Raw genomic sequence first — 25,362 nt, 5'->3', positions numbered from 1 at the left:
ATATAACATGTTCATCATATAAAAGGCAGGTTTTAGGGATATATATTTGAAAAATCCCTGTATCAAAAAGCTTTGTTTCCCTGCCCCTCTTCTGCCCCTTGCCTCACCGGCGGTGGTGAACTCTATGATCTCGCTCCACTCTGACACAGCGTAGTCTCCGTCAGTCTGTTTGGAAGCTGTCTGGACGGCCACAGTGTACTCGGTACGCGGGCTGAGGAACCAGTGACCCCTCACCGTCATGGGCAGAGGAACCGCCTTTGCCACCAGCTTAGTGGGGACATCCTGGACGGGGACACAGACAGAGTGCTTACACGTAACATACACAAAGCTTGCAACTCTACACACAAACTCTGCATTAACACATTGTTCACTGTTCAGCTGCACAAGCAACATATATGTATCAATGGCAGTAGGGGCCTCCTTATTATTGATATATATATATACTTTAATGCCACATACACACCAAAACAGAAACTCAGCATAAATACACTTCTCAGTGTTATGCTGCTCAAACGACACATGTATAGACTGTAGCGTTCCCTTATCCCCATCTCCTCAAAATGTATTCACTGTATACTATGGAGCCTAGTATTATACTTCCTATCTCCTCCATCTATGCATTAGCTGCAGGACATTGATTGGGCCCGCACACCCTGCAGTATTACACCAGCCCCTGTGTAGCGACAACAGCAGTACATTAATGCACAACATCGTCCCTGCATGCTGTAATGAAAATAACTGCATGCGGTCTATATTCACACAGAGAATGGGAAGAAAAACACTTCCTTTAGGGGGGCTTTTATGGTCACTACACCCATAATGTGAGCTGGGAGACTGATGAAATAGGTCTGTAAGATTTTACATTAGATCTATTTGATTAATGGCTCAAACAGCAGCCATCTTGTGAAATTAGTCTCTGCTAGCATTATGTGATATTGTTACTGCTAGTAGAGTACATACGGTTATCTGGTGTTAGAGAGTGTGTGGGAGTGCCAGTTCTGAGCACTGGTAAATGGTTACACCTGATACATTTCTTGTTTGGAATAGAAAGGTTACGATGTGGGTAGATACTGGTTGGTGTTCTAGCTCTAACTAAATGACTTGCCTCATCATGTAGAAATAATTTGATAGACAACTTCCCGCTCTAGGGAGTTTTTCCCTAGCCACTGTGCTTCTGCCTCTGCATTGCTCACTTTTTGGGGTTTTAGGCCAGGTGTCTAAAGCACTTTGTGACAGATGCTGGTGTGAAAAGGGCTTTATAAAATAAAGGAGATTGATTGATTGTATTACAGAATTAGGAAATGTCTGAGCTATTCCTTTGAAATAGCCTAGTTGTTGTTGTTGTGTGTGTGATAGGTTACCTTGTGTTTGAACTTGTTGGAGTTCTTGTTCTCCTTCTTATTGAGGTCAATGAAGTAGTGAGTGATGCGCTCCTTGACCCGGGGCTCCATGTCCCAGCAAATCTTGAAAGAGTCACATGTGATGTTGCTGATCTTGATGTTCTGAGGGACAGGAAGCTCCTCCATCTCTACGATGCCGCTGTCCTGGGATTTATTACCTGTGGCACAGGGACAAAAGGAGTGGTTAGGCTTTAATGCTTTCACATTTTACTTAACTACTGACATTTATTTTTTTGAGACAGCAAATACATCAGATATGGCTGGCCCTACAGTCCCCTGCACTATAGGGTGCACTTCCAACACTCAGCTGCCTCTGTGCTCTGTGGAGCACTTACCATAAAGCAGGGAGCTCCACCGTGTATCTGTTGTCATGGCAATGCTGCAATCTCTTCAGATTACAAGCACATACAGTATTAAATATTTCAAACGCTGGTGATTATCGTGACTCAACCCAACACAGATGGATCTCTTAATAAAGCCTTGCTTTTTTCTTTCATGGGGGAACATTTTTATTTTGTCACAAAGAAAATGTAAGTAGGCGATGCTCTGATAAACCTTTCAGTCAGGGTCTGTCAGACCATGTGGACACTCTCCCTCTCTCACACACACACACACACACACACACACACACACACACACACACACACACACACACACACACACACACACACACACACACACACACACACACACACACACACACACACACACACACACACACACACACACACACACACACACACACACACACACAAATACAAATAGCCCTATACACCAAAACAAGTGAGTGAATAAGAGCTTTGTGACATGGCCATGAGCTTAGCATCCACTACACACAAAAAAGAAACACTCTTGGCATGGCAACAATATGTTTTCTGTGCAAGCTCTAAATACAATAACTAGATGCAAGAATGTGGAATTCTGGGGTAATGCACAGGACACAATAAACAATGGGAAAAGCAGCAGACCATGGAACTCCTATCTCTGACCATGAGCTCTGAGGCTGGATGATAATTGAGTATTTCCACAAATTGGGTCAGGTTTTTCTCCCTATACACACACACCATGGGTGAAACATGTTATATTGACCATTTATATGGAGTATTTACAATCATGTCAAATGAATCATTTATACTGAGGTTATTGAACTAGGCATGAAAAAATGTGTTTCTGCCAAGGGCCACCTTTCAACCCAGGTTGTCTGTTCTGTGCTAAACAAACTTCTGCCAAGCCAGTTGAAGAGTAGATATTTTCCTGAAAAGTAGCATATTGCAATAAAACTTAGACACACTACTGGGACAACATACTCCCTTGACAAATGAAAGCAGGGGGGCGTAACTCACAATAACCCCTGTAGAAACAATTGTCTATTTTTCCTGTAGGCCCCACCCACTTTTGTCCTAAAGAGTGTTTAGCTGATTAACAGGAACAGTGATCTTTACCTCACAGAGAGGTCTCCTTTCCTTAGTGCCTAAGCAGCTCAATGAAAGAATGTACAGTAGTACCAAACAAAATGAATGAACCTGCCCCTAGGTAGAGTAAAGTAGCGACAGGTTGTAGACGTAGCAAAGTGGGTGGCAGGTAGCCTAGTGGTTAGAGCGTTGGGCCAGAAGTCGCTGGTTTGAATACTTGAGCCAACAAGGTGAAAAATCTGTTGGTGTCCTTCACCATGGCACTTACAGACTCAAACATGGAGAGGTTGAAAATGTCAGTGAAGACACCTGCCAGTTGGTCAGCGCATGCTGGGATTACACGTCCTGGTAATCCGTCTGGCCCTGCGGCCTTGTGAATGTTGACCTGTCCTTCTGGACAGACTGGAGAGGTGGGTTGGCCTCCAGTCCAGTTCTAAATTGGTTTAGGACCTATTTAAAATCGGTCAAGAGTTTTGTCACCCTTGGTGAACATAACTCAGAGAAAATAGATATCAAGTGGCGTTCCACAAGGTTAGATTTTGGGCCCGGTACTGTTCAGTTTTATATATGTTACCCCTTGGCAGCGTTATCAGAAAGCACAGCATTGATTTTTACTGCTACGCAGATGAAACATAACTTTGCATTTCTGTGTCATCCGAGGATTCTAAATATATCTTTTCTATTGCCTCTTGGGAGAGGCTGCTGACATCAACCTTGCTGCTACTGATTCTTCACTCTTCTTTGTCACTGCAGCCTGACTGACTGCTCTGTATTGGCCTGGCTCATCAGCTGTGTTACAGATGCCTGATCCATCTATTGACTAAGATCATGAGTGCTTTCAGAAAATGTACTGTAGCTTATCAATGCTCACCTACACTTGTTGAGGGATACACAATGAATGGTCATATACAAACGCATTCCTTAAAGCATAGATAAGTAGAACGCTGAGCTGTAGTCAATGACTAGCATTCTCACATAGGTGTTCCTTTGTCCAGGTGTGAAAGGGCAGTGTGGAGTGCAATAGAGATTGCATCATATGTGGAGCTGTTGGTGCGGTATGCAAATTTGGGTGGGTCTAGGGCTTCTGGGATAATGGTGTTGATGTGAGCCATGACCAGCCTTTCAAAGCAGTTCATGGCTACAGACGTGAGTGCTACGGGTCAGTAGTCATTTAGGCAGGCTACCTTAGTGTTCTTGGGAAAATGGACAATGTTGGTATTACAGACTTAGCTCGTCAGCTGTTTACACTAATGCCACCTCATTAACCTGCAAATAGATGCATTACACTGACACAGGCATGGTATGCCTGACTAATGCAGCCAATGTTTGCCAACATAACAGCATTACACACTGCTTTAGTTAAAATAATCTAATCACACATACTGTGAAAACGGAGGGGAGGGCTGCCATGCTATTTTGTTTGTTTTTTCGCGTTGTTTGTAACTTGTTTTGTACATAATGTTCCTGCTACTGTCTCTTATGACCGAAAAGAGCTTCTGGACATCATAACTGGGATTACTCACCTCAAATTGGACAAAGACTTCTTCTTCATTGAGTCGGACGGGAGGGATATACTACTATAGACACTACTATAAACACCCGACCAGGCCCAGATCCCCGTGATTCGCTGGAAAAGGAAACGGAGGTTTCGCTGAAGGAGATCAGGGTGCCTTGTGATGATCAGGTGACGAGTGGCTAATCTGCCCTTGCCTTCCATCCTGTTAGCTAACGTTCAATCGCTGGAAAATAATTGGGACGAACTGAAAGCACGTATATCCTACCAACAGGACATTCAAAACTGTAATATCTTATGTTTCACCAAGTTGTGGCTGAACGACGATATTAAGAACATACAACTGGTGGGTTATACACTCTATCGGCAAGACAGAACAGCAGCCTCCGGTAAAACATGGGGCGGGGGCCTAAGCATATTTGTATACAATATTTGGTGCACGATATCTAAGGAAGTTTCAAGGTTTTGCTCACCTGAAGTAGAGTATCTCATGATAAGCTGTAGACCACACTATCTACCTAGAGAGTTTTCATCTGTATTTTTTGTAGCTGTCTACATACCACCACATACCGAGGCTGGCACTAAAACCACACTCAATGAGCTGTTTTCCGCCATAAGCAAACAGGAAAACACTCATCCAGAGGCGACACTCCTAGTGGCCAAGGACTTCAATGCGGGGAAACTTAAATCAGTTTTACCTCGTTTCTATCGGCATGTTAATTGTGCAACCAGAGGAAAAAAAACTCTAGACCACCTTTACTTCACACACAGAGACGCGAACAAAGCTCTCCCTCGCCCTCCATTTGGCAAATCTGACCATAACTCTATCCTCCTGATTCCTGCTTACAAGCAAAAATTAAAACAGGAAGCACCAGTGACTCGGTCTATAAAAAAGTGGTCAGATGAAGCAGATGTTAAACTACAGGACTGTTTTGCTAGCACAGACTGGAATATAGGGATGCATGATATATCGATGAACATATCGGAATCGGACGATATTAGCTAAAAATGCCAACATCGGTCTCGTCCGATGTCTAGTTTAACGCCGATGTGCAAAACCAAAGTCAAAGCTGACGTGCATACCTACAGTATATAACGTAGGTACATGACGTAACGATGTCATATAAAATGTTGCGCTATACGTGCAACACAGCATTCCTAAACTAGCCCACAATGTCTGCTGTGTGGATCGAGCCATCAACAAGTCAAGCAGTCATTTGAAAGAGTAACAACATTTCAACGAGACAACGCAAAGGCGAAATCCATTAATGCCAAGATAATGGCTTTCATTGCCCTTGACAATCAACCATTCTCTGTCGTAGGTGATGTTGGCTTTCGCCGACTGGTCGAGCACCGGTTAACACTACCAAGTGCGCTATTTTTCAGATGTTGCCCTACCGGAGTTACACAGTAATAGCGTCACTGCTATTAACTTCACGACATACATACTATGGAACGCCGTTTGGGTCTTTGCGTGTCAAAAAAGATACAGTAGCTCTGTCAAAGCTGTACAAAAAAGTCTGCAAACAAGCAAACATCAGCCATGAACGATGTGTTTACAATACCGTGTTGGTACTATAGGATAATTTGTTCGACTGCAACTTCTGGGGTAGCTAGCTTTAGCTTGGTACCTAGCTAGAACCAATACAACCAGCCTGAAAACAATGACCAGTAGAAACTGCAGTCATTTTCATTATTCTTAGTAATGATTTTGGAATCCTTGTAAGTATTAGCTAGGTTAGCCACTTGTTGTTAGCCTATTCAACTTTAAATTCAGTTCATGAAAATAAATAGCTGGGCAGCTACATAACCCTGTTGCCCAAAGCTAACATTATAAGCAGCCAACTAGCTTCATCTGGCTAGTGAGGCTCGACCGGACCGGGTTATGTGTTGTGAAGTTAGCCACAATAAGGATTAGGCACAATAGCAGAATTTGCGGTTTGCGTTCAAAATAAAAGTATGTCATTGACAGTGATGCAAATAAATACAAATAGTAGAATTATGCAATACCTTTATTTTGAAGGCTAACAACAAAGTCCACTATTGTGGCTAATCCTTATTTTGGTGTGTGTGTGTGTGTGTGTGTGTGTGTGTGTGTGTGTGTGTGTGTGTGTGTGTGTGTGTGTGTGTGTGTGTGTGTGCGTGCGTGCGTGCGTGCGTGCGTGCGTGCGTGCGTGCGTGTGTGCGTGCGCGTGTGTGTGTGTGTGATTCTTCCGATGGCATTGAGGAGTACACCACATCAGTCACTGGCTTATAATAAGTGCATCGAGGACGTCGTCCCCAAAGTGACCGTACGTACATACCCCAACCTGAAGGGTAGAGCTGCCGGTTTCAAGAGCGGGACTCTAACCCGGAAGCTTATAAGAAATCCCGCTATGCCCTCCGATGAACCATCAAGCAGGCAAAGCGTCAATACAGGACTAAGATCGAATCGTACTACACCGGCTTCGACGCTCGTCGGATGTGGCAGGGCTTGCAAACTATTACAGACTTCAAAGGGAAGCACAGACGAGAGCTGACCAGTGACACGAGCCTACCAGACGAGCTAAATTATTTCTATGCTTGCTTCGAGGCAAGTAACACTGAAACATGCTTGAGAGCATCAGCTGTTCCAGACAACTATGTGATCACGCTCTCTGCAGCCGATGGGAGTAAGACCTTTAAACAAGCCGCAGGACGTGTACTGTGAGCATGTGCTGACCAACTGGCAAGTGTCTTCACTGACATTTTCAACCTCTCCCTGTCCGAGTCTGTAATACCAACATGTTTCAAGCAGACCACCATAGTGCCTGTGCCCAAGGACACTAAGGTAACCTGCCTAAATGACTACCGACCTGTAGCACTCATGTCTGTAGCCATGAAATGCTTTGAGGCTGGTCATGGCTCACATCAACACCATTATCCCAGAAACCCTAGACCCACTCCAATTTGCATACCGCATCAACAGATCCACAGACAATGCAATCTGTATTGCACTCCACGCTGCCCTTTCCTACCTGGACAAAAGGAACACTTATGTGAGAATGCTATTCATTGACTACAGCTCAGCGTTGAACACCATAGCGCCCTCAAAGCTCATCAATAAGCTAAGGACCCTGGGACTAAACACCTCCCTCTGCAACTGGATCCTGGACTTCCTGACAGGCCGCCCACAAGTGGTAAGGGTAGGTAGCAGCACATCCGCTACGCTGATCCTCAACACAGGGGCCCCTCAGGGGTCAGTCACTTCTTGTACTCCTTGTTCACTCATGACTGCTCGGCCAGGCAAGTTCTTTGGAGTCCACATCACCAACAAACTAACATGGTCCAAGCACACCAAGACAGTCATGAAGAGGGCACGACAAAACCTATTCCCTCTCAGGAGACTGAAAAGATTTGGCATGGGTCCTCAGATCGTCAAAAGATTGTACAGCTGCATCATCGGGTGCATCCTGATGGGTTGCATCACTGCCTGGTATGGCAACTGCTCGGCCTACGATCGCAAGGCACCACAGAGGGTAGATCGTAGAGCCCAGTACATCACCGGGGTCAAGTTCCTGCCATCCAGGACCTCTATACCAGGCGGTGTCAGAGGAAGGCCCTAAAATTTGTCAAAGACTCCTGCCACCCTAGTCATAGACTGTTCTCTCTGCTACCGCACAGCAAGCGGTACCAGAGCTCCAAGTCTAGGTCCAAGAGGCTTATAAACAGCTTCTGCCCCCAAGCCATAAGACTCCTGAACAGCAAATCAAATAGCTACCCAGAGTATTTGCATTGCCCCCCCCCCCCCCCCCATATGCTGCTGCTACTCTGTTATTATCTATGCATAGTCACTTTAATAACTCTCCTTACATGTACATATTACCTAAATTACCTCGACACCGGTTCCCTCGCACATTGACTCTTTACCGGTACCCCCTGTAAATAGCCCCGCTGTTGTTATTTACTGCTGCGCTTTAATTATGTGATATTCTTATCTCTTACTTTTTGGGGGTATTTTCTTAAAACTGCATTGTTGGTTAAGGGTTTGTAAGTAAGCATTTCACTGTAAGGTCTTCACCTGTTGTATTTGATTTGATTTGATTTATTAGGCCTAGGTCTAGAATGAACTGTGATACTGTAGCTGTGCTAAATTACTCAAAAATGTGTAGAAATTGTCAACTATGTCTAAAGGACACACACAGCTTGTTAAAATATCATACCTTTGTTTCCAAAGAGGCTGATACTAGTAGGTAGGTAGGTACTTGCTTAGCCATTTTAGATTATTTTACATCTGCTAGACTAAATGGGCTACCAACTGTGTAGTCAACCATGAAATTATGTAGGGTATGTCCATCTGACAAATAATAGGCCTAAATGCATGATCCTTTTCATGTGATTTTCACAGTCTGTGGAGCTTCTTTACTTTCTCTGGCCCTCTCCCCTGAGAAATAGAGAGAAATGGGAGCTGGAAGAAAGATGGTCAGGTGATGATGTTCTGAGTTCAGACAGACAGGCAGACAGTGTTTGAATTGGTTTGAAATCAGCAGCAGCTCTGGCTCCTTCTGCCTTCTCCCCTAGGCCTTCCTGTGGGGCTACAGTCCGCTCAGCCCTGGATTCACTACACCAGGGATCATCAACTATATTCAGCCACGGGCCAATTTCTTCTTGAGCGGAGGGGTCCGGAACATAATTAAAAATAAATTGACCGCAAGAAGCCCAAACAGATATGTTTGGTGTACAAATCTGTACACCATTTGGATTTGATTGTCTAATTGTGTTGGAAGTACTGCTCTGTTAGAATTTCTTTTTTTGAAACCTGAAAATCAATCTGTAGATTTTCCCCAAATACATTTTGTGCCAGGATGTAAAACGGCTGTTTTGTAGATTTGTGAAGATATCAAAATACTTAAACTTACATGCAAAATACCTGCTGTTAACTTTAAAATGATTGGAATGAATTATCCAAAGAGTGTAAAGAAGATTTATAATCATTTCGAACCTTGCTTACATGTGTATACGATCACGTCATGTCTCTATTATGCCTGGGAATACTTGGGAACAGATTTCTTCAACTAAAATCACTTGGAGCTGATTTCCTGGCGTTTTTTTTGCCTTATGTCCAACAATAACAATTCCACACAAAAAAAGACCTGCACTACACTGTACAGTACATCAGAACATCACTCATTATAACAGCGTCTAGAAACACAACTGATCCTATGGATTAGGCAGCCTACACAGAATTCTCACTACAACTGAGGTCCAGGGTATAGCCAAACCGGGCCTAGAAGATCCTAATCCCGGTCAAGGTGAGACCAATGAAAATGTAGAGCTAGCTACAGGCAGCCCAAACCCTAACCTTTTTCTTAACCTAAGTCTCCTAACCTGCTATGTTACATCTTTTAAGCTGCTGGTAAATTCTACAAACCTGCTACAAAAAAAATTGTCCTCCATGCTATGACAGTTAACATTAGCAACAAAAAGTAATCTCATTTTGTGATCTCATCCCTGCCTGTCGCTGACATCTTTCTTCATGCACGTGCGAGGACTTTTGCTTGCTACAGTATCTGCTGCTCGTCTGGACATGTAAGGAAACAGGTAACAAAGACAAAAAAAGCTTCCCAGCAGCATTTACACAAATCTATCTAGTGGGCAATGTCTCACTAACTATAAACTTTAATCGTTTCACCTCCAGATTAATGCAAAAATGTAGCTAACAAGCTTGGGCCTGTTAGCTAGCTAGCCATGTGCTATCGAAGCACTTGCACAGGTACACATCTGCATAGCTACTTGAATTAGCTAGGCCGTTAATGAGAAGTGCAGTAATTTACCCCGCAGCTAGCAAGCTTGTGGCACAATCATGTTCATAGCAAAAAACTTTGGCATTCAATAACATTGATCCGGAAAGCTAAGGGAGTGCACGTTGTTTATTACAATCAAATCAAGCTTTATTTATATCGCACATTTCAGACATGAATGCAACGCAATGTGCTTCACAGGAAAAAATGAATAAACTATGAAAATACATACAGAAATATTTACTACACAACAAACATAAGAGGATAAAAAACAAAAGAATAACAATAAAAACTGAAAGACTAAAAAAGCACTAAGGAAAAGCAAAGCTAAAAAGGTGTGTTTTAAGATCTTTTTTAAATATGTCCACGGGGGGGGGGGGACGACAACATAATAACAAAAGGCTGCCTCCATGCCTCTTGGTCCTAGGCTTTGGGATAATTAAAAGGCCAGTGCCAGAGGACCTGAGGGACCTACTGGGTACATAACTTTCGTGGATTGATTTAAAAACCAATAGGAGGATCTTAAAAGTGATTATAAAACTCACAGGCAGCCAGTGCAGAGACCTTAAAAGCGGTGTAATGTGTGCTCTCCGTTTGGTCTTGGTCAGTACCCGTGCAGCAGCATTCTGTGTGTTTTGCAGTTGACCAATGGCCGTCTTGGGTAGACCAGACACGAAAGCATTATAGTAGTAATAAAAGCATGGGTGAGTCTCTCTGTATCAGCCTGAGATATAAATATATTTTGGTCACATTCCTAATGTGTGATTCAAAATTGAGTTCAGAATCTAAAATGACACCAGGTTTTTTTACCTGGTGCTTTATCTTTATTGCCCATGAATTAAAATGTGCGGACAGATTTTCTCTGTGCTTTGGCTCCAATAATAAGTACCTCGTCTTGTCTTGATTTAGCTGGAGGAAGTTGTGAGCTATCCAAGTATTTAACTCACTAATACAGTATAATTTATCTGTGGAGCTAAAATCCTCTGATGACACAGAAATGTAAGGTTGTGTATCTGTGTAGCAGTGAAAATCAATGCTGTGCTTTCTGATAACACTCCCAAGGGGCAACATATATAAACTGAACAGTACCGGACCCAAAATCTAACCTTGTGGAACGCCACATGTGATATCTATTTTCTCTGAGTTATGTTCACCAAGGGTGACAAAAAAAACTATTAACCGGTTAAATAGGTCCTAAACCAGTTTAGAACTGGACAAAACCAATTTAGAACTGGACGGAGAGGCCAGCCCACATTTCCAAACCCTAATTTATGTATTTCACATGACTGGGAATACAGATATGCATCTGTTGTTCACAGATACCTTTAAAAAAAGTAGATGTGGATCAGAAGCCCAGTCAGTACCTGGTGTGACCACTATGTGCCTCGTGCAGCACGACACATCACCTTCGCACAGAGTTGATCAGGCTGTTGATTGTGGCCTGTGGAATGGTGTCCACTCTTCTTCAATGGCTGTGCGAAGTTGCTGGATATTGGCGGCAACTGGAACACTCTGTCATACACGTCGATCAAGAGCATCCCAAACATGCTCAATGGGTGACATGTCTGGTGAGTAAGCAGGCCATGGAAGAACTGGGGAATTTTTAGCTTCCAGGAATTGTGTACAGAAACATGAGGTGATAGCGGTGGATTAAAGGCACAACAATGGGCCTCAAGATCTCGTTACCGTATCTCTGTGCATTCAAATTGCCATTGATAAAATGCAATTATGTTCATTGTCCGTAGCTTATGCCTACCCATACCATAACCCCAACGGCACCATGGGGGCACTCTGTTCACAATGTTGACATCAGCAAACTGCTCACCCACACGACACCATACACAATGTCTGCCATCTGCCCGGTACAGTTGAAACTAGGATTCATCTGTGAAGAGCATACTTCTCCAACGTGCCAGCAGCCGTCAAAGGTGAGCATTTTCCCACTGAAGTCTGTTACATTGCCAAATTGCAGTCAGGTCAAGACCCTGGTAAGGACGAAGAGCACGCAGATGAGCTTCCCTGAGACGGCTTCTGACAGTTTGTGCAGAAATGATTCAGTTGTGCAAACTCATAGTTTCACCAGCTGTGCAGGTGGCTGGTCTCAGACGATCCCACATGTGAAGAAGCCGGATGTGGAGGTCCTGGGCTGGTATGGTTACACTTGGTCTGCGGTTGTGAGGCCGGTTGGACGTACTGCCAAATTCTCTAAAACGACGTTGGAGGTGGCGTATGGTAGAGAAATGAACATTACATGCTCTGGCAACAGCTCTGTTGTACATTCCTTACAGTCAGCATGCCAATTGCACGCTCCGCCAACACTTGAGACATCTGTGGCAATGTGTTGTGTGATCTGCACATTTTAGTGGCCTTTTATTGTCCCCAGCACAGGGTGCACCTGTGTAATGATAATGCTGTTTAATTAGCTTCTTGATATGCCACACTGGTCAGGTGGATGGATTATTTTGGCATAGCAGATATGCTCACTAACAGGGATGTAAACAAATGTGTGCACAAAAAAAATGAACTTTTATTTCAGCTCATGAAACACGGGAGGAACACTTTACATGTTGCATTTATATGTTTACAAATGGATTGCTCTTCCTTCAGCAAAATATATTTTACCTAAATTCTCTCTGAACACTTAAAAAAAACAAGTGACCCTCCCCTATATCTACTGTCTACTGTTTACGCTCACTTCTTGGACAGACCAGAGACTTAGAGATGCAGTTTTAGATACTGTTCTTTAGAAACTGTTTTTCATCCTATAAGCATTACATGGCAACGCAGGAATTTTGATAGCGCACAGGGCTGCGGGCCAGAGGCTTGTGAGTTTTCAGACCACTGTAGAAAAGAGTAGGGGTGGAAAGATCTATTTTATGGTAAAAAAATTGAATGAATCTATCATCGTTTTTGGAAAAAATAAAAATGTCATGCAATTTTTTATTTATTTATTTATTTATTTCACCTTTATTTAACCAGGTAGGCAAGTTGAGAACAAGTTCTCATTTACAATTGCGACCTGGCCAAGATAAAGCAAAGCAGTTCGACAACATACAAAAACACAGAGTTACACATGGAGTAAAACAACATACAATCAATGATGCAGTAGAAAAAAATAAGACTATATACAATGTGAGCAAATGATGTGAGATAATGGAGGTAAAGGCAAAAAAATGCCATGGTGGCAAAGTAAATAAAGTATGGCAAGAAAAAACACTGGAATGGTAGATTTGTAGTTTGAAGAAAGTTAAAGTTAAAATATAAATATAAATAATATGGTGCAAAGGAGCAAAATAAATAAATACAGTAGGGGAAAAGGTAGTAGTTTGGGCTCAATTAAAGATGGGCTATGTACAGGTGCAGAGATCTGTGAGCTGCTCTGACAGCTGGTGCTTAAAGCTAGTGAGGGAGATAAGTGTTTCCAGTTTTAGAGATTTTTGTAGTTCGTTCCAATCATTGGCAGCTGAGAACTGGAAGGAGAGACGACCAAAGGAGGAGTTGGCTTTAGGGGTGACCAGAGAGATATACCTGCTGGAGCGCGTGCTACAGGTGGGTGCTGCTATGGTGACCAGTGAGCGGAGATAAGGGGGGACTTTACCTAGCAGGGTCTTGTAGATGACCTGGAGCCAATGTGTTTGGCGACGATGATGAAGTGAAGGCCAGCCAACGAGAGCATACAGGTCGCAGTGGTGGGTTGTATATGGGGCTTTGGTGACAAAACGGATGGCACTGTGATAGACTGCATCCAGCTTGTTGAGTAGGGTATTGGAGGCTATTTTGTAAATGACATCGCCGAAGTCGAGGATTGGTAGGATGGTCAGTTTTACGAGGGTATGTTTGGCAGCATGAGTGAAGGATGCTTTGTTGCGAAATAGGAAGCCAATTCTAGATTTCACTTTGGATTGGAGATGATTGATGTGAGTCTGGAAGGAGAGTTTACAGTCTAACCAGACACCTAGGTATTTGTAGTTGTCCACAAATTCTAAGTTAGAACCGTCCAGAGAAGTGATGCTGGATGGGCGGGCAGGTGGAGGCAGCGATCGGTTGAAGAGCATACATTTAGTTTTACTTGTGTTTAGGAGCAGTTGGATACCACGGAAGGAGAGTTGAATGGCATTGAAGCTCGTCTGGAGGGTTGTTAACACAGTGTCCAAAGAAGGGCCAGAAGTATACAGAATGGTGTCGTCTGCGTAGAGGTGGATCAGAGATTCACCAGCAGCAAGAGCGACATCATTTATGTATACAGAGAAAAGAGTTGGCCCAAGAATTGAACCCTGTGGTACCCCCATAGAGACTGCCAGAGGTCCAGACAGTAGGCCCTCCGATTTGACACACTGAACTCTGTCAGAGAAGTAGTTGGTGAACCAGGCGACGCAATCGTTTGAGAAACCAAGGCTACTAAGTCTGCCGATGAGGATGTGGTGATTAACAGAGTCAAAAGCTTTGGCCAGGTCAATGAATACGGCAGCACAGTAATGTTTCTTATCGATGGCGGTTACGATGTCGTTTAGGACCTTGAGCGTGGCTGAGGTGCACCCATGACCAGCTCTGAAACCAGATTGCATAGCGGAGAGGGTGCGGTGGGATTCAAAATAGTCGGTAATCTGTTTGTTGACTTGGCTTTCGAAGACCTTAGAAAGGCAGGGTAGGATGGATATAGGTCTGTAGCAACTTGGGTCAAGAGTGTCACCTCCTTTGAAGAGGGGGATGACAGCAGCTGCTTTCCAATCTATGGGAATCTCAGACGACACGAAAGAGAGGTTGAACAGGCTAGTAATAGGGGTTGCAATAATTTCGGCAGATAATTTTAGAAAGAAAGGGTCCAGATTGTCAAGCCCAGCTGATTTGTAGGGGTCCAGATTTTGCAGCTCTTTCAGAACATCAGCTGAATGGATTTGGGAGAAGGAGAAATGGGGGAGGCTTGGGCGAGTAGCTGTGGGGGGTGCAGTGCTGTTGAATGCAGTAGGGGTAGCTAGGTGGAAAGCATGGCCAGCCGTAGAAAAATGCTTATTGAAATTCTCAATTATAGTGGGCTTATCGGTGGTGACAGAGTTTCCTATCCTCAGTGCAGTGGGCAGTTGGGAGGAGGTGTTCTTATTCTCCATGGACTTTACAATGTCCCAGAACTTTTTAGAGTTGGAGTTGCACGAAGCAAATTTCTGTTTGAAAAAGCTAGCCTTGGCGTTTCTAACTGCCTGTGTGTATTGGTTTCTAACTTCCCTAAAAAGTTGCATATCGCGGGGGCAGTTCGATGCTAATGCAGAACGCCACAGGATATTTTTGTGTTGGTTAAGGGCAGTCAGGTCTGGGGAGAACCAAGGGCTATATCTGTTCCTGGTTCTAAATTTCTTGAAAGGGGCATGCTTATTTAAGATGGAGAGGAAGGCATTTTTAAAAAATAACCAGGCATCCTCTACTGACGGGATGAGGTCAATATCCTTCCAGGATACCAGGGCCAGGTCGATTAGAAAGGCTTGCTCGTTGAAATGTTTCAGGGAGCGTTTGACAGTGATGAGTGGAGGTCGTTTGACCGCTGACCCATTACGGGTGCAGGCAATGAGGCAGTGATCGCTGAGATCTTGGTTGAAAACAGCAGAGGTGTAATTAGAGGGCATATTGGTTAGGATGATGTCTATGAGGGTGCCAGTGTTTGCGGCTTTGGGGTTGTACCTGGTGGGTTCATTAATAATTTGTGTGAGATTGAGGGCATCAAGCTTGGATTGCAGAATGGCTGGGGTGTTAAGCATGTCCCAGTTTAGGTCGCCTAGTAGCACAAGCTCTGAAGATAGATGGGGGGCAATCAGTTCACATATGGTGTCCAGAGCACAGCTAGGGGCCGAGGGGGGTCTATAGCAGGCGGCAACGGTGAGAGACTTGTTTTTGGATTTTTAAAAGTAGAAGTTCAAATTGTTTGGGTACAGACCTGGATAGCAGGACAGAACTCTGCAAGCTATCTCTGCAGTAGATTGCAACACCGCCCCCTTTGGTCGTTCTATCTTGTCTGAAAACGTTGTAGTTAGGGATGAAGATTTCACAGTTTTTGGTGGACTTCCTAAGCCAAGATTCAGACACAGCCAGGACATCCGGGTTGGCAGAGTGTGCTAAAGCAGTGAATAAAACAAACTTAGGGAGGAGGCTTCTAATGTTAACATGCATGAAACCAAGGCTATTACGGTTACAGAAGTCATCAAAAGAGAGCGCCTGGGGAGTAGGTGTGGAGCCAGGCACTGAAGGGCCTGGATTCACCTCTACATCCCCAGCGGAGCAGAGAAGGATAAGTATGAGGGTACGGCTAAAAGCTATAAGAATTGGTCGTCTGTGACGTCCAGAATAGAGAGAAAAAGGAGCAGGTATCTGGGGGCGATAAAATAGCTTCAAGGTATAATGTACAGACAAAGGTATGGTGGGATGTGAGTACAGAGGAGGTAAACCTAGGCATTTAGTGATTATGAGAGAGATATTGTCTCTAGAAATATCATTGAAACCAGAAGATGTCATAGCATGTGTGGGTGGAGGAACTGAGAGGTTGGATAAGGTATAATGAGCAGGGCTAGAGGCTCTACAGTGAAATAAGCCAATAAACACTAACCAGAACAGCAATGGACAAGGCATATTGACATTAAGGAGAGGCATGCTTAGCCGAGTGATCAGAGGGTCCAGTGAGATTCAGACAGCTAGCTGGGCCATAGGTAGCAAGCTGGTGGAAGATGGGAGGGAGGTCTGTTTTTAGCCGCCTCGTGCGTTTCCGTCTGTGGGTTAGTGGGGTTCCGTGTGGAAGGGGGGACCTGTCCAAGTTGGCAGAATAGTTAGTTATAGTGGCCCAAGAAAAGTGTCCGACAGACCTATTCAGATCGCAGCCGAAAAGACAGCTAACGTTTAGCTGGCCGCAGATGGGCGATCAGGTTACGTCGCGACGGAGGGGCCAGTTGGAACAACTCCCTCGGGCAGATAACGTCGGTGATCCAGTCGTGAAGACCCAATGGGGCTCCGCATCGGCAGTAAAACGGGTCAGGATAGGTGAGTTGTAGCCCAGGAGACACTTCAGCTGGCTAGCTCAGGAGTAGCCCACGAGTGGCTGACGGAATTCTTCAGCTGGCTAGCTAGCTAGCTCCGTAATTGTGTGTGTTAATTCCGAGACCGACGTTGCCAATAGTCACTCAGGTAGCAGCTAGTTAGCTGCAAGATCCAGGTGTAAATGTCCAGAGCCTGCGGTAGAAATCGAGGAAAGGAGAGAGAATAGGTCCGATATGCTCTGGTCTGAGTCGCGCTGTACAAAAACTGGCGATAGCTTTTCGAGCTAATGGATAGCTGAGGACAGCTAACCGTAGCTAGCTGAACTTCAACGTTAGCCTGTGAAAATAGCTAACCTCTGGCTAGCTTCTGTCGTGGAATTCAGATGAGGTAAATAATACTTTCTTTTTTTTTTTTAATTGATGAGGCGGGTTGCAGGAGAGTGCCTTGAGGTTGAGTATTCAGAATAAAAAAATGTAAAAAGATAAGTGAAGAAAAAAATATGTAAATATATATATATATATACACGGGACACGACAGGACGTCTGAACTGCTACGCCATCTTGGAATATTTGTTGCATAAGCTTTTTAATACCACACAAATTACCGAAATTACAGGCTAAGAATAGACACAGAGATAGGCCTGTGTTCATTTTATCATATTTATCCAATGCCTCCTAAGTGTAAATTGGTTACTCTTCTTCCGAGGTCACAAGTGTTTTCCTAAACAACAACCTCTCACAGTCTCATGTCAGAATTAAACGTTCACCCAAACATCAAATTCCGAAGTGTTTAAGGTTAAGTTTAGACATTAACTCAGAATTTGTATGGCCTGTCCCGAAACGCTGTCTGGGTATAAACATCTTCGATTGTACAGAAAGTGAATACCTTACTAAATTAATAGTGACAGTATTAGATTACTTCACAAGTAAGTCAATTGTTTGTCTCCTCGGCTATAGAAGGTTTTGGCTCAGCCTCGATGTCAAAGAAACGTAACAATGATATTCTCGTCTTTCCCGGGCATTTTACCGTTTGTTTCTAGCATAAAGCACCGCGGACCAATGCGCTGTTATCGATCACTTCATATAATCGGATCTGTTTTTTTATATACACTACCATTCAAAAGTTTGGGGTCACTTAGAAATGTCCTTGTTTTTGAAAGAAAATCTATTTTTTTGCCCATTAAAATAACATAAAATTGATCAGAAATACAGTGTAGACATTGTTAATGTTGTAAATGACTACTGTAGCTGGAAACGGCAGATTTTTAATGGAATATCTACATAGGCGTACAGAGGCCCATTTTCAGCAACCTTCACTATTGTATTCCAATGGCACGTTGTGTTAGCTAATCCAGGTTTATCATTTTAAAAGGCTAATTCATCATTAGAAAACCCTTTTGCAATTATGTTAGCACAGCTGAAAACTGTTCTGATTAAAGAAGCAATAAAACTGGCCTTCTTTAGAATAGTTGAGTATCTGGAGAGTCGGGATTTGGGGGTTCGACTACAGGCTCAAAATGTCCAGAAACAAGAAATAAACAAGAAACTGAAGATCTCAGTTGGGGTGTGAGTGGCTCTGCAGAGAGATGGACCAGGCTGCCTATCTACCTCCAACAGGCAAGAGGAGACATTCATCTGGTTTAAAACCTTCTGGTTCTGTCGTGGGCAAAGGGGTGTGAAGTCTTCCACCATTGGGGATTTCTATTCACCTGGGGATACCTGCCCAAATGAGGTGGCCCTGCCCAGGTAAGGAGACCCATAAGTGCAACAAGATAGGCTACACTGTCTAGGATTTCTTCAGAACCCCAAATAATAGACCTGCCCATCTTGGCTGATAACTGTATATAGCCTCACTACTGTTATTTCACTGCTGCTCTGTAATTATTATTATTATTATTTTACTTTACGTATTCGGTGCATGTGAATAATACGATTTGATTATATCGCATAGTATGCATTTGTTGAAACTCAATTTTTAAATCCAAAACTCCCTACCATCATGTCTAAGCCAATACGACGCCAATGTTGATAAACATTTGCAAATCAATTTGGAGGTACACAACACACTACCCGCCTCTCATTACCGAGAACCACTATACCGGATTTTTGACAGGGTCGTTAGCATTAGGGTTGTTAAATGTTTTGCCCAAACCTAGCTCATATTCTAAACATTGGATTAAAACCAGGCTACTGCGTCCATTAGGTGACCATTTATATTTAGATCCATTTGGACAGAATAAGTTTGTAGGTGCAACAGATTTTATTACATTCACAATTTACCGCTCACATGCACATTTTTTGCCTAGTAAAAACCAATGATGTGCCGAATATCAGGTAGCTAGGTATATCTAGCTATGGGAGGTTTCCCATATGGCGGAAGTCATCTGCGTAAACTGCTGACCTGTACACTTGCGTGTAATCAGAGCACAAACTAAAAAGTTAGCTAACGTCCTTGGCTGCTATTACGGGCCCGTTAGATTCACCGAACTTTGGGGACACTGCCACGCTGCTAATTTATAATACATGCAAACACCAGAACAGACGTGTCGCTGTTAGAAGATCCAGAGAAAATTCTAGCCCATACCTTATGCATTAATTCAGTACACTCCCTTCTCTGTCAATGCAATTTCCTTGTCATTATAATCCACATTTGCGCTGACTCTGATCAACAGTGTCACGTTACTTTTCAACGTGTTTCCAAAAAGCTGAAGTCGCCATCCACAAGTAAAAAGCAGCAGGGTTGCTCAAGAAGCATCCAGGTAACGTTAAAACAACGCCATCATATTGATCATTGCTTGCTAGGCGCGACCTGTGCGCAAGTCAAAATAAAGCGCCTTGCTTGCTAACTTGGTTGCCTATGTGATCAAATTAAACTGCAAAATATCAACTGTTCCTTAAAAAAACATGTTTAACCAAACAAGATAAATAAATGTTCAATCAGTATTTTGTGAATGAAACAACATATTTTGGAATGGACAGCTTCCATTTAAATAGTGTCAAATCGAAGTATCTGTTACAGGGTTCGTAGCGCAACGGTTAGAGTCACTGGGATTTGAAAGACATATTGACCATTCTCTTTCGTGTATAGTTTTTGACACCCGCTCCCATTCCAGACACCGGCGCATGCACGTGTGCTTATTTTTTTGATGTATTAGATGTATGTAAAATAGCCTTTGGGTTCATTAGGCATCGTTGAGTGGCAAGGAACAGGGAGTGTGACGTGTACTAGTAGTTGTGCGCGCGTCTTGCTACTATGAAGGAGAGAACAGTGGCGAGACCAGCTCTCAAACTCTCAAGACGACGTCGCCCTCATTGATCAGATGCACGCCATCCCTACCGTACAAATGCATGCGATAAATTGCACAGGTTGTAAACGTTTCTCCTTTTCAGGCGCAACTTTCTGTCGTTTGAGAAGCTATGACTTACGCTTATTCATATGCACACAGTACATCGCACACTATCAGTAGCACTTATGTATGTTCTGTTCCAAATCTGTGAGTACTCCCATCTGTTTTCATATTTATACATTTGGGAATGTGTTTTTTTCCTGGAGTCTGACAGCTTTATTAAGAACATCGGTACCTAAAGGATTTAGAGCACCTATCCAATGTCAGATTTATAAGAATGTATTCTTAAAAGTGTTTTGTACTTGTTGAATTAGTTTGTATTTTACAGGTGTTTCTCAGCAGTTTGTCAATTGTAACAGTGTTTGTATCAGCACCTACCAAAATTGCTATTGATGAGCTGAAGGGTTATGCAGGCTCTCCTGTTCAAGCCCAGTGCTACCACACCTGATTTCACTGCTCAGCTATTCATCAATACCTCAGCTGTTCATCAAGATCTTATATAGTAGGTGTGGTAGACCTGGGCTTGAACAGGAGAGCCTGCATAACCCTGTAGCCCGTCGAGATATAATGGCCATCCCTGAATTCTATGTACAAAGTTTACTGATGAACATTGCTCAAAAATGGTCCACCTCTGAGGAGCCTCCACTTGATAAAACAGGACTATGTTTGCAAAAAAGTGTTTCTGAGCTTATGTCAATATTACATAGGTAAGCTAACGGTTACAGAAATAAAAAATGCAGACAGGCTCCATAGACCTATCTATATGAGTGGCTGTCGAACACACCACCTGTTATGTTGTGACTAAAATTGGGTAATGCCTTAGTGTGGGGTGGGAAGAATGCAATACATTACCTTGTATGTGGTACAAATCACATTATTATGGGAGCACCTCTAAGAGTATTAGGCTGTTTGATAAGGTGCTGTTTGAGAAGGTTTGAATCCTAAGCAACCTGCCTACACATTGTTTGATGTACAATATACCAACATACTGTAGCTACTGTAGTAGGTCAAAGCTGTGAGCTGGAAAACCTTGGTAGAGCATGGGTGAAGTACACATTGCGGTGCTCATGTGAATTTATTTTATTTTTCGGCTTCAGACCAATGGCTACTTCTCACTTAAAATAGGCCTATAACATACGTTTTGTGTAAGTTTGTGATCAGCAACATGCTCTGTCTATCAGTCTATACATCAAGAAGAGGCATTACTCATCTAATTTCTATCTTCCCTGTGTCTCTCTCTGTCTTATCAGGCGCAATATGTATTTCCTGTCGCCTCATGCCACCGGCCCAGAGCCACAATACTTTGCGCTTTTGGAAATCCAAGACCCTCTCTGCCTCCTGCTGTGGGTCATCAGGTTCATGAAGCGAGTGAGAGATCACATGGTGAGAGCACATCTGTCAATAAATGGGTAGTTCATTTCCTGTCTTGACCTGTTGCTTAGCATCTGACTTTTTTTGTTTCAGGTGTTCTTCATGGATAGTAATAAAGACATGGTGGGGTAAGCAGAACCAAGGGATGGGTACACCTGCCTGTTCTCTCTTTTTTTGCTATCGGAAGAACCGCTACTCACCGCCGATGCTCCACCTTCATTCTATGGATGTGATTGTTTGTTTTATTTTCTATTGTCTGTTTGTGTTCAGTGTTCACTATTAATAAGAAAAGTTTGCTCAATTTAATATTTTAATGGCGCACCTAGTAAAACATAGTTGAGCATTGAACATTCATTGTTTTGTTGTGATCATATAGTAAAATGATCACAACAAAACAATGAATGTTCAATGCTCGACTATGTTTTATTAGGTGTGCCATTAAAATATTAAATTGAGCAAACTTTTCTTATTAATAGTGAACACTGAACACAAACAGACAATAGAAAATAAAACAATGTATGAGTCATAGAACGTTTGCCTTGCATTAATGGAGCTGTTGGCCTGTTTGGCCCAGGCCTTGTGATACTGTAGATGCGTATGTGTCAGACAGGACTGCTTTTCAGGGTATCGTAGGTCTTCCAAGCTAACATAGTGTGATGACGATCCTTGCCTAAGGCCTAGAATGTGTTGGCTCACATAACTAACACCAAGCAATAGTCACAGACAATTCAAGTTCAAGGCCTGTTCCATTAGATAGGCTTCAAGGTCATTGTTGTCAATATGCCCATTAGGTAATGGAGGCCATGAGGTACAGCCCTGACAGACTTATGGTAAGCTAACATAGTGAGTATAATGAGGGTAAATGTTAGGTCATTAAAAATACATTTACCAATGAGCTCATCAAACCCAAAAGAAAGGAAGCGGTGGAAAACAGATGTATGCCTGGGTGGGAGACAGGGAGTCCATGGAAGTACATACTGTATACATTATTTGCATTTCTGAAATGGCATGTAATATATTCCAACTTAATTTCAGAGGATTAGAAATGAGCCTTGTCATACTGCAGGCTCTAAGCCAGCTGTCTGGTGTGTAAAGACACTGAGCTCACAGTTATGTACTAGCTTATTCACACAATCCCATGGGTGCAGTAGGGTGTTTATCCTTTTGTCACATTTTGAAATAGAAACATTGGCATGATACAGGTCTGACTTAAATCTGCATTGCCGTTTTTATGCAGTTGCTTTCCTAATGAAATGTGTGTGTGCTCTGTAAATAACAGATTTTGTAAATATAGTACATAAACATTGGCATCGCAGGTTTCATTCAATGATTGAATTCATGGCTTACAATCTCATCATTTACGAGCTACAGTAGGTACAGGGAGAGCCAGGAAGCATGGCCAAGAATCGCAGTTTGCTGCAAATGTGTCCTTAACCTTGTCAAATGAAACTAATCGAGTTTAATTTAATTTGAGCACTAGGGTGAAGTTAAACTAAATCAATATCAACCTAGTTAACATACATGGCGTGTCTTGTGACTTGAGTGATGGAGTTTTCCTGAGTGTCGACATGACCCATAGGCTATGAATACAAATTCGAAGCATTTGGAAATCTGAATGCTGTTGGAAATCCGTAGGTGCTGCCTAGGACCATTTGTTTTTGGTCCATTCTTACTCTAAAAGACTCCAACACAACACTACAAACACCAAATGGGATTCAGGGCAGGCCTTTGAAAATCACTGTTTTGTCCTTATACACTGGCAAGAGAGCACAAGCTGAGAGTGAAGACGTTGCCAGAGAAATAACATCCTACTAGTAGCGAAACACAAAGCTCTGTTCATACAGCTCCATACAGTTACTGTGAGTTACCTATTACTCCAATCACAGGGTAATTGATCAACAAAGAAAACAATAACATAGAAACAAAGAGAAAAAACAATGTCTAAGAATTCTGAGTGATGGACTAAATAAAACCATGTATATCACAAAAGAATTCAACTGTAAATATAACCAGCTGTCATAACAAATTAATTCAATCCAAAATGTTTTTTGGGGAAGGACGATAAGAGCGTTCATTCTTAACTTGTCAAAAAATAGATGTGTCATTGTGTTTCATTAGCATAGAATTTGTTAATGACACCAGAGTGAAATTAAATTAGGCCTATGTTAAATCCCTCAACAGAATACTTTGGCTTAAAAATCAATCCATTATGGAACTTTTTACATAGCATTGTTGAAATACATAATTTATCATTTTGATCAAGAATATCTTTTTACCTAAATAACCATTTTGATTTCAACATAATTTTGTCCTCCAACTAGGTTACACATTCTGTTCACAAGAAAGGGTTAAATCCACAGAGCTCTAAGAGCAGTGTCTGGTCTGGATGAGGTGGACAGCAGCAGTGTAACTGACATGGATTACTCTTCCTGCCAGACACACTCATGGGTCAACTGCCCACACAAAATATGGTCTCTCTGAGTTGTCAGAGAGCCAGGATAATGAATCAAATCACCTCTTTGATATGATTTGCATACACCACTGGTATGGTATCGAGAGTATGATTGATCTCTATTGATCTCTCCATTTCCTCATAAAGTTCCTGGAGTTATCGCTTAAAAGGTTTCTCCATTATTTCCACTGGCTTTTAGGGGTTTTGAGTCTAAGCCTCTCTTGTTAGTACATTGTAGAAAAACAATTGGCAACAGGCCTGAGCTAAAGTTTGGTAAAATTGGGCTCTTGGGGAGGGGCTTTATTGTTACTGTTCATTTAGTTGTTGCTACTGCAAGACAGATGGTAGGCTCAATTCACACACCCGGCCTGTATCCGACAGTGAGGCTGGCTCTGATGGTGTCACAGCTGGAATGGGGGATGGCGGTTGGGAGGTCTCTCAGAAAACTGACACAGTACTTGGTTAAATGAATGTCACCCATCCATCATGGACCTTCCAGTACCCTTCCCTGAACCTTAGACACTGTCACTAGCTGGCTAACACTCGGCACTCTACCCTGCACCTTAGAGACTGCTGCAATATGTACATAGAGTCATTGAACACTAGCCACTTTAATAATGTTTACATACTGTTTTACCCACTTTATTTGTATATACTGTATTATAGTCATGGCTTATCCAGATATCTACTGCTGTACAGACCTTTTCTATTCACCTACTGCCCATACTGTCTATACACGCCATTCACATATGTACAATATACTATATATTTATATAGCTAATTTTCTGCAATTCTATACATTTTGCCATGTGGTTTTGTACTGTCTATTTAAATACTGTTTTCTCAACAAAGTTCATTCTAATATTTCTATTACTGTACACTGTAGTTACACTGTTTATACACACTGCATATTTATTTATATACTGGATTCTTGACATAGCTCACTCTAATATACACTGAGTGTACAAAACATTAACAACATCTGCTAATTCAATGACATAGACTGACCAGGTGGATCCAGGTGAAAGCTATGATCCCTTATTGATGTCACAAGTGAAATCCACTTCAATCAGTGTAGATGAAGGGGAGGAGACA

General features: G+C 42.7%; 1 protein-coding gene across 1 annotated transcript in view; it reads right to left on the bottom strand.

Moving 5' to 3' along the window:
* Positions 1 to 25,362, bottom strand: part of LOC115153278 (phytanoyl-CoA hydroxylase-interacting protein-like) — a 44,457-nt gene that overhangs the window by 5,820 nt on the left and 13,275 nt on the right. The window contains exons 2-3 of the mRNA XM_029698553.1: positions 1,362 to 1,558; positions 108 to 282 (exon numbers count right to left, since the gene is read on the bottom strand). Coding sequence (XP_029554413.1) covers positions 108 to 282; positions 1,362 to 1,558 — 372 coding nt within the window. The remainder of the gene's footprint in view (positions 1 to 107; positions 283 to 1,361; positions 1,559 to 25,362) is intronic.

Source organism: Salmo trutta, chromosome 18 (genome assembly GCF_901001165.1).
Source record: "Salmo trutta chromosome 18, fSalTru1.1, whole genome shotgun sequence".
NCBI lineage: Eukaryota > Metazoa > Chordata > Actinopteri > Salmoniformes > Salmonidae > Salmo > Salmo trutta.
The sequence above is the reverse complement of the archived record's forward strand: the minus strand, read 5'-3'. Positions and strand labels throughout refer to the sequence as shown.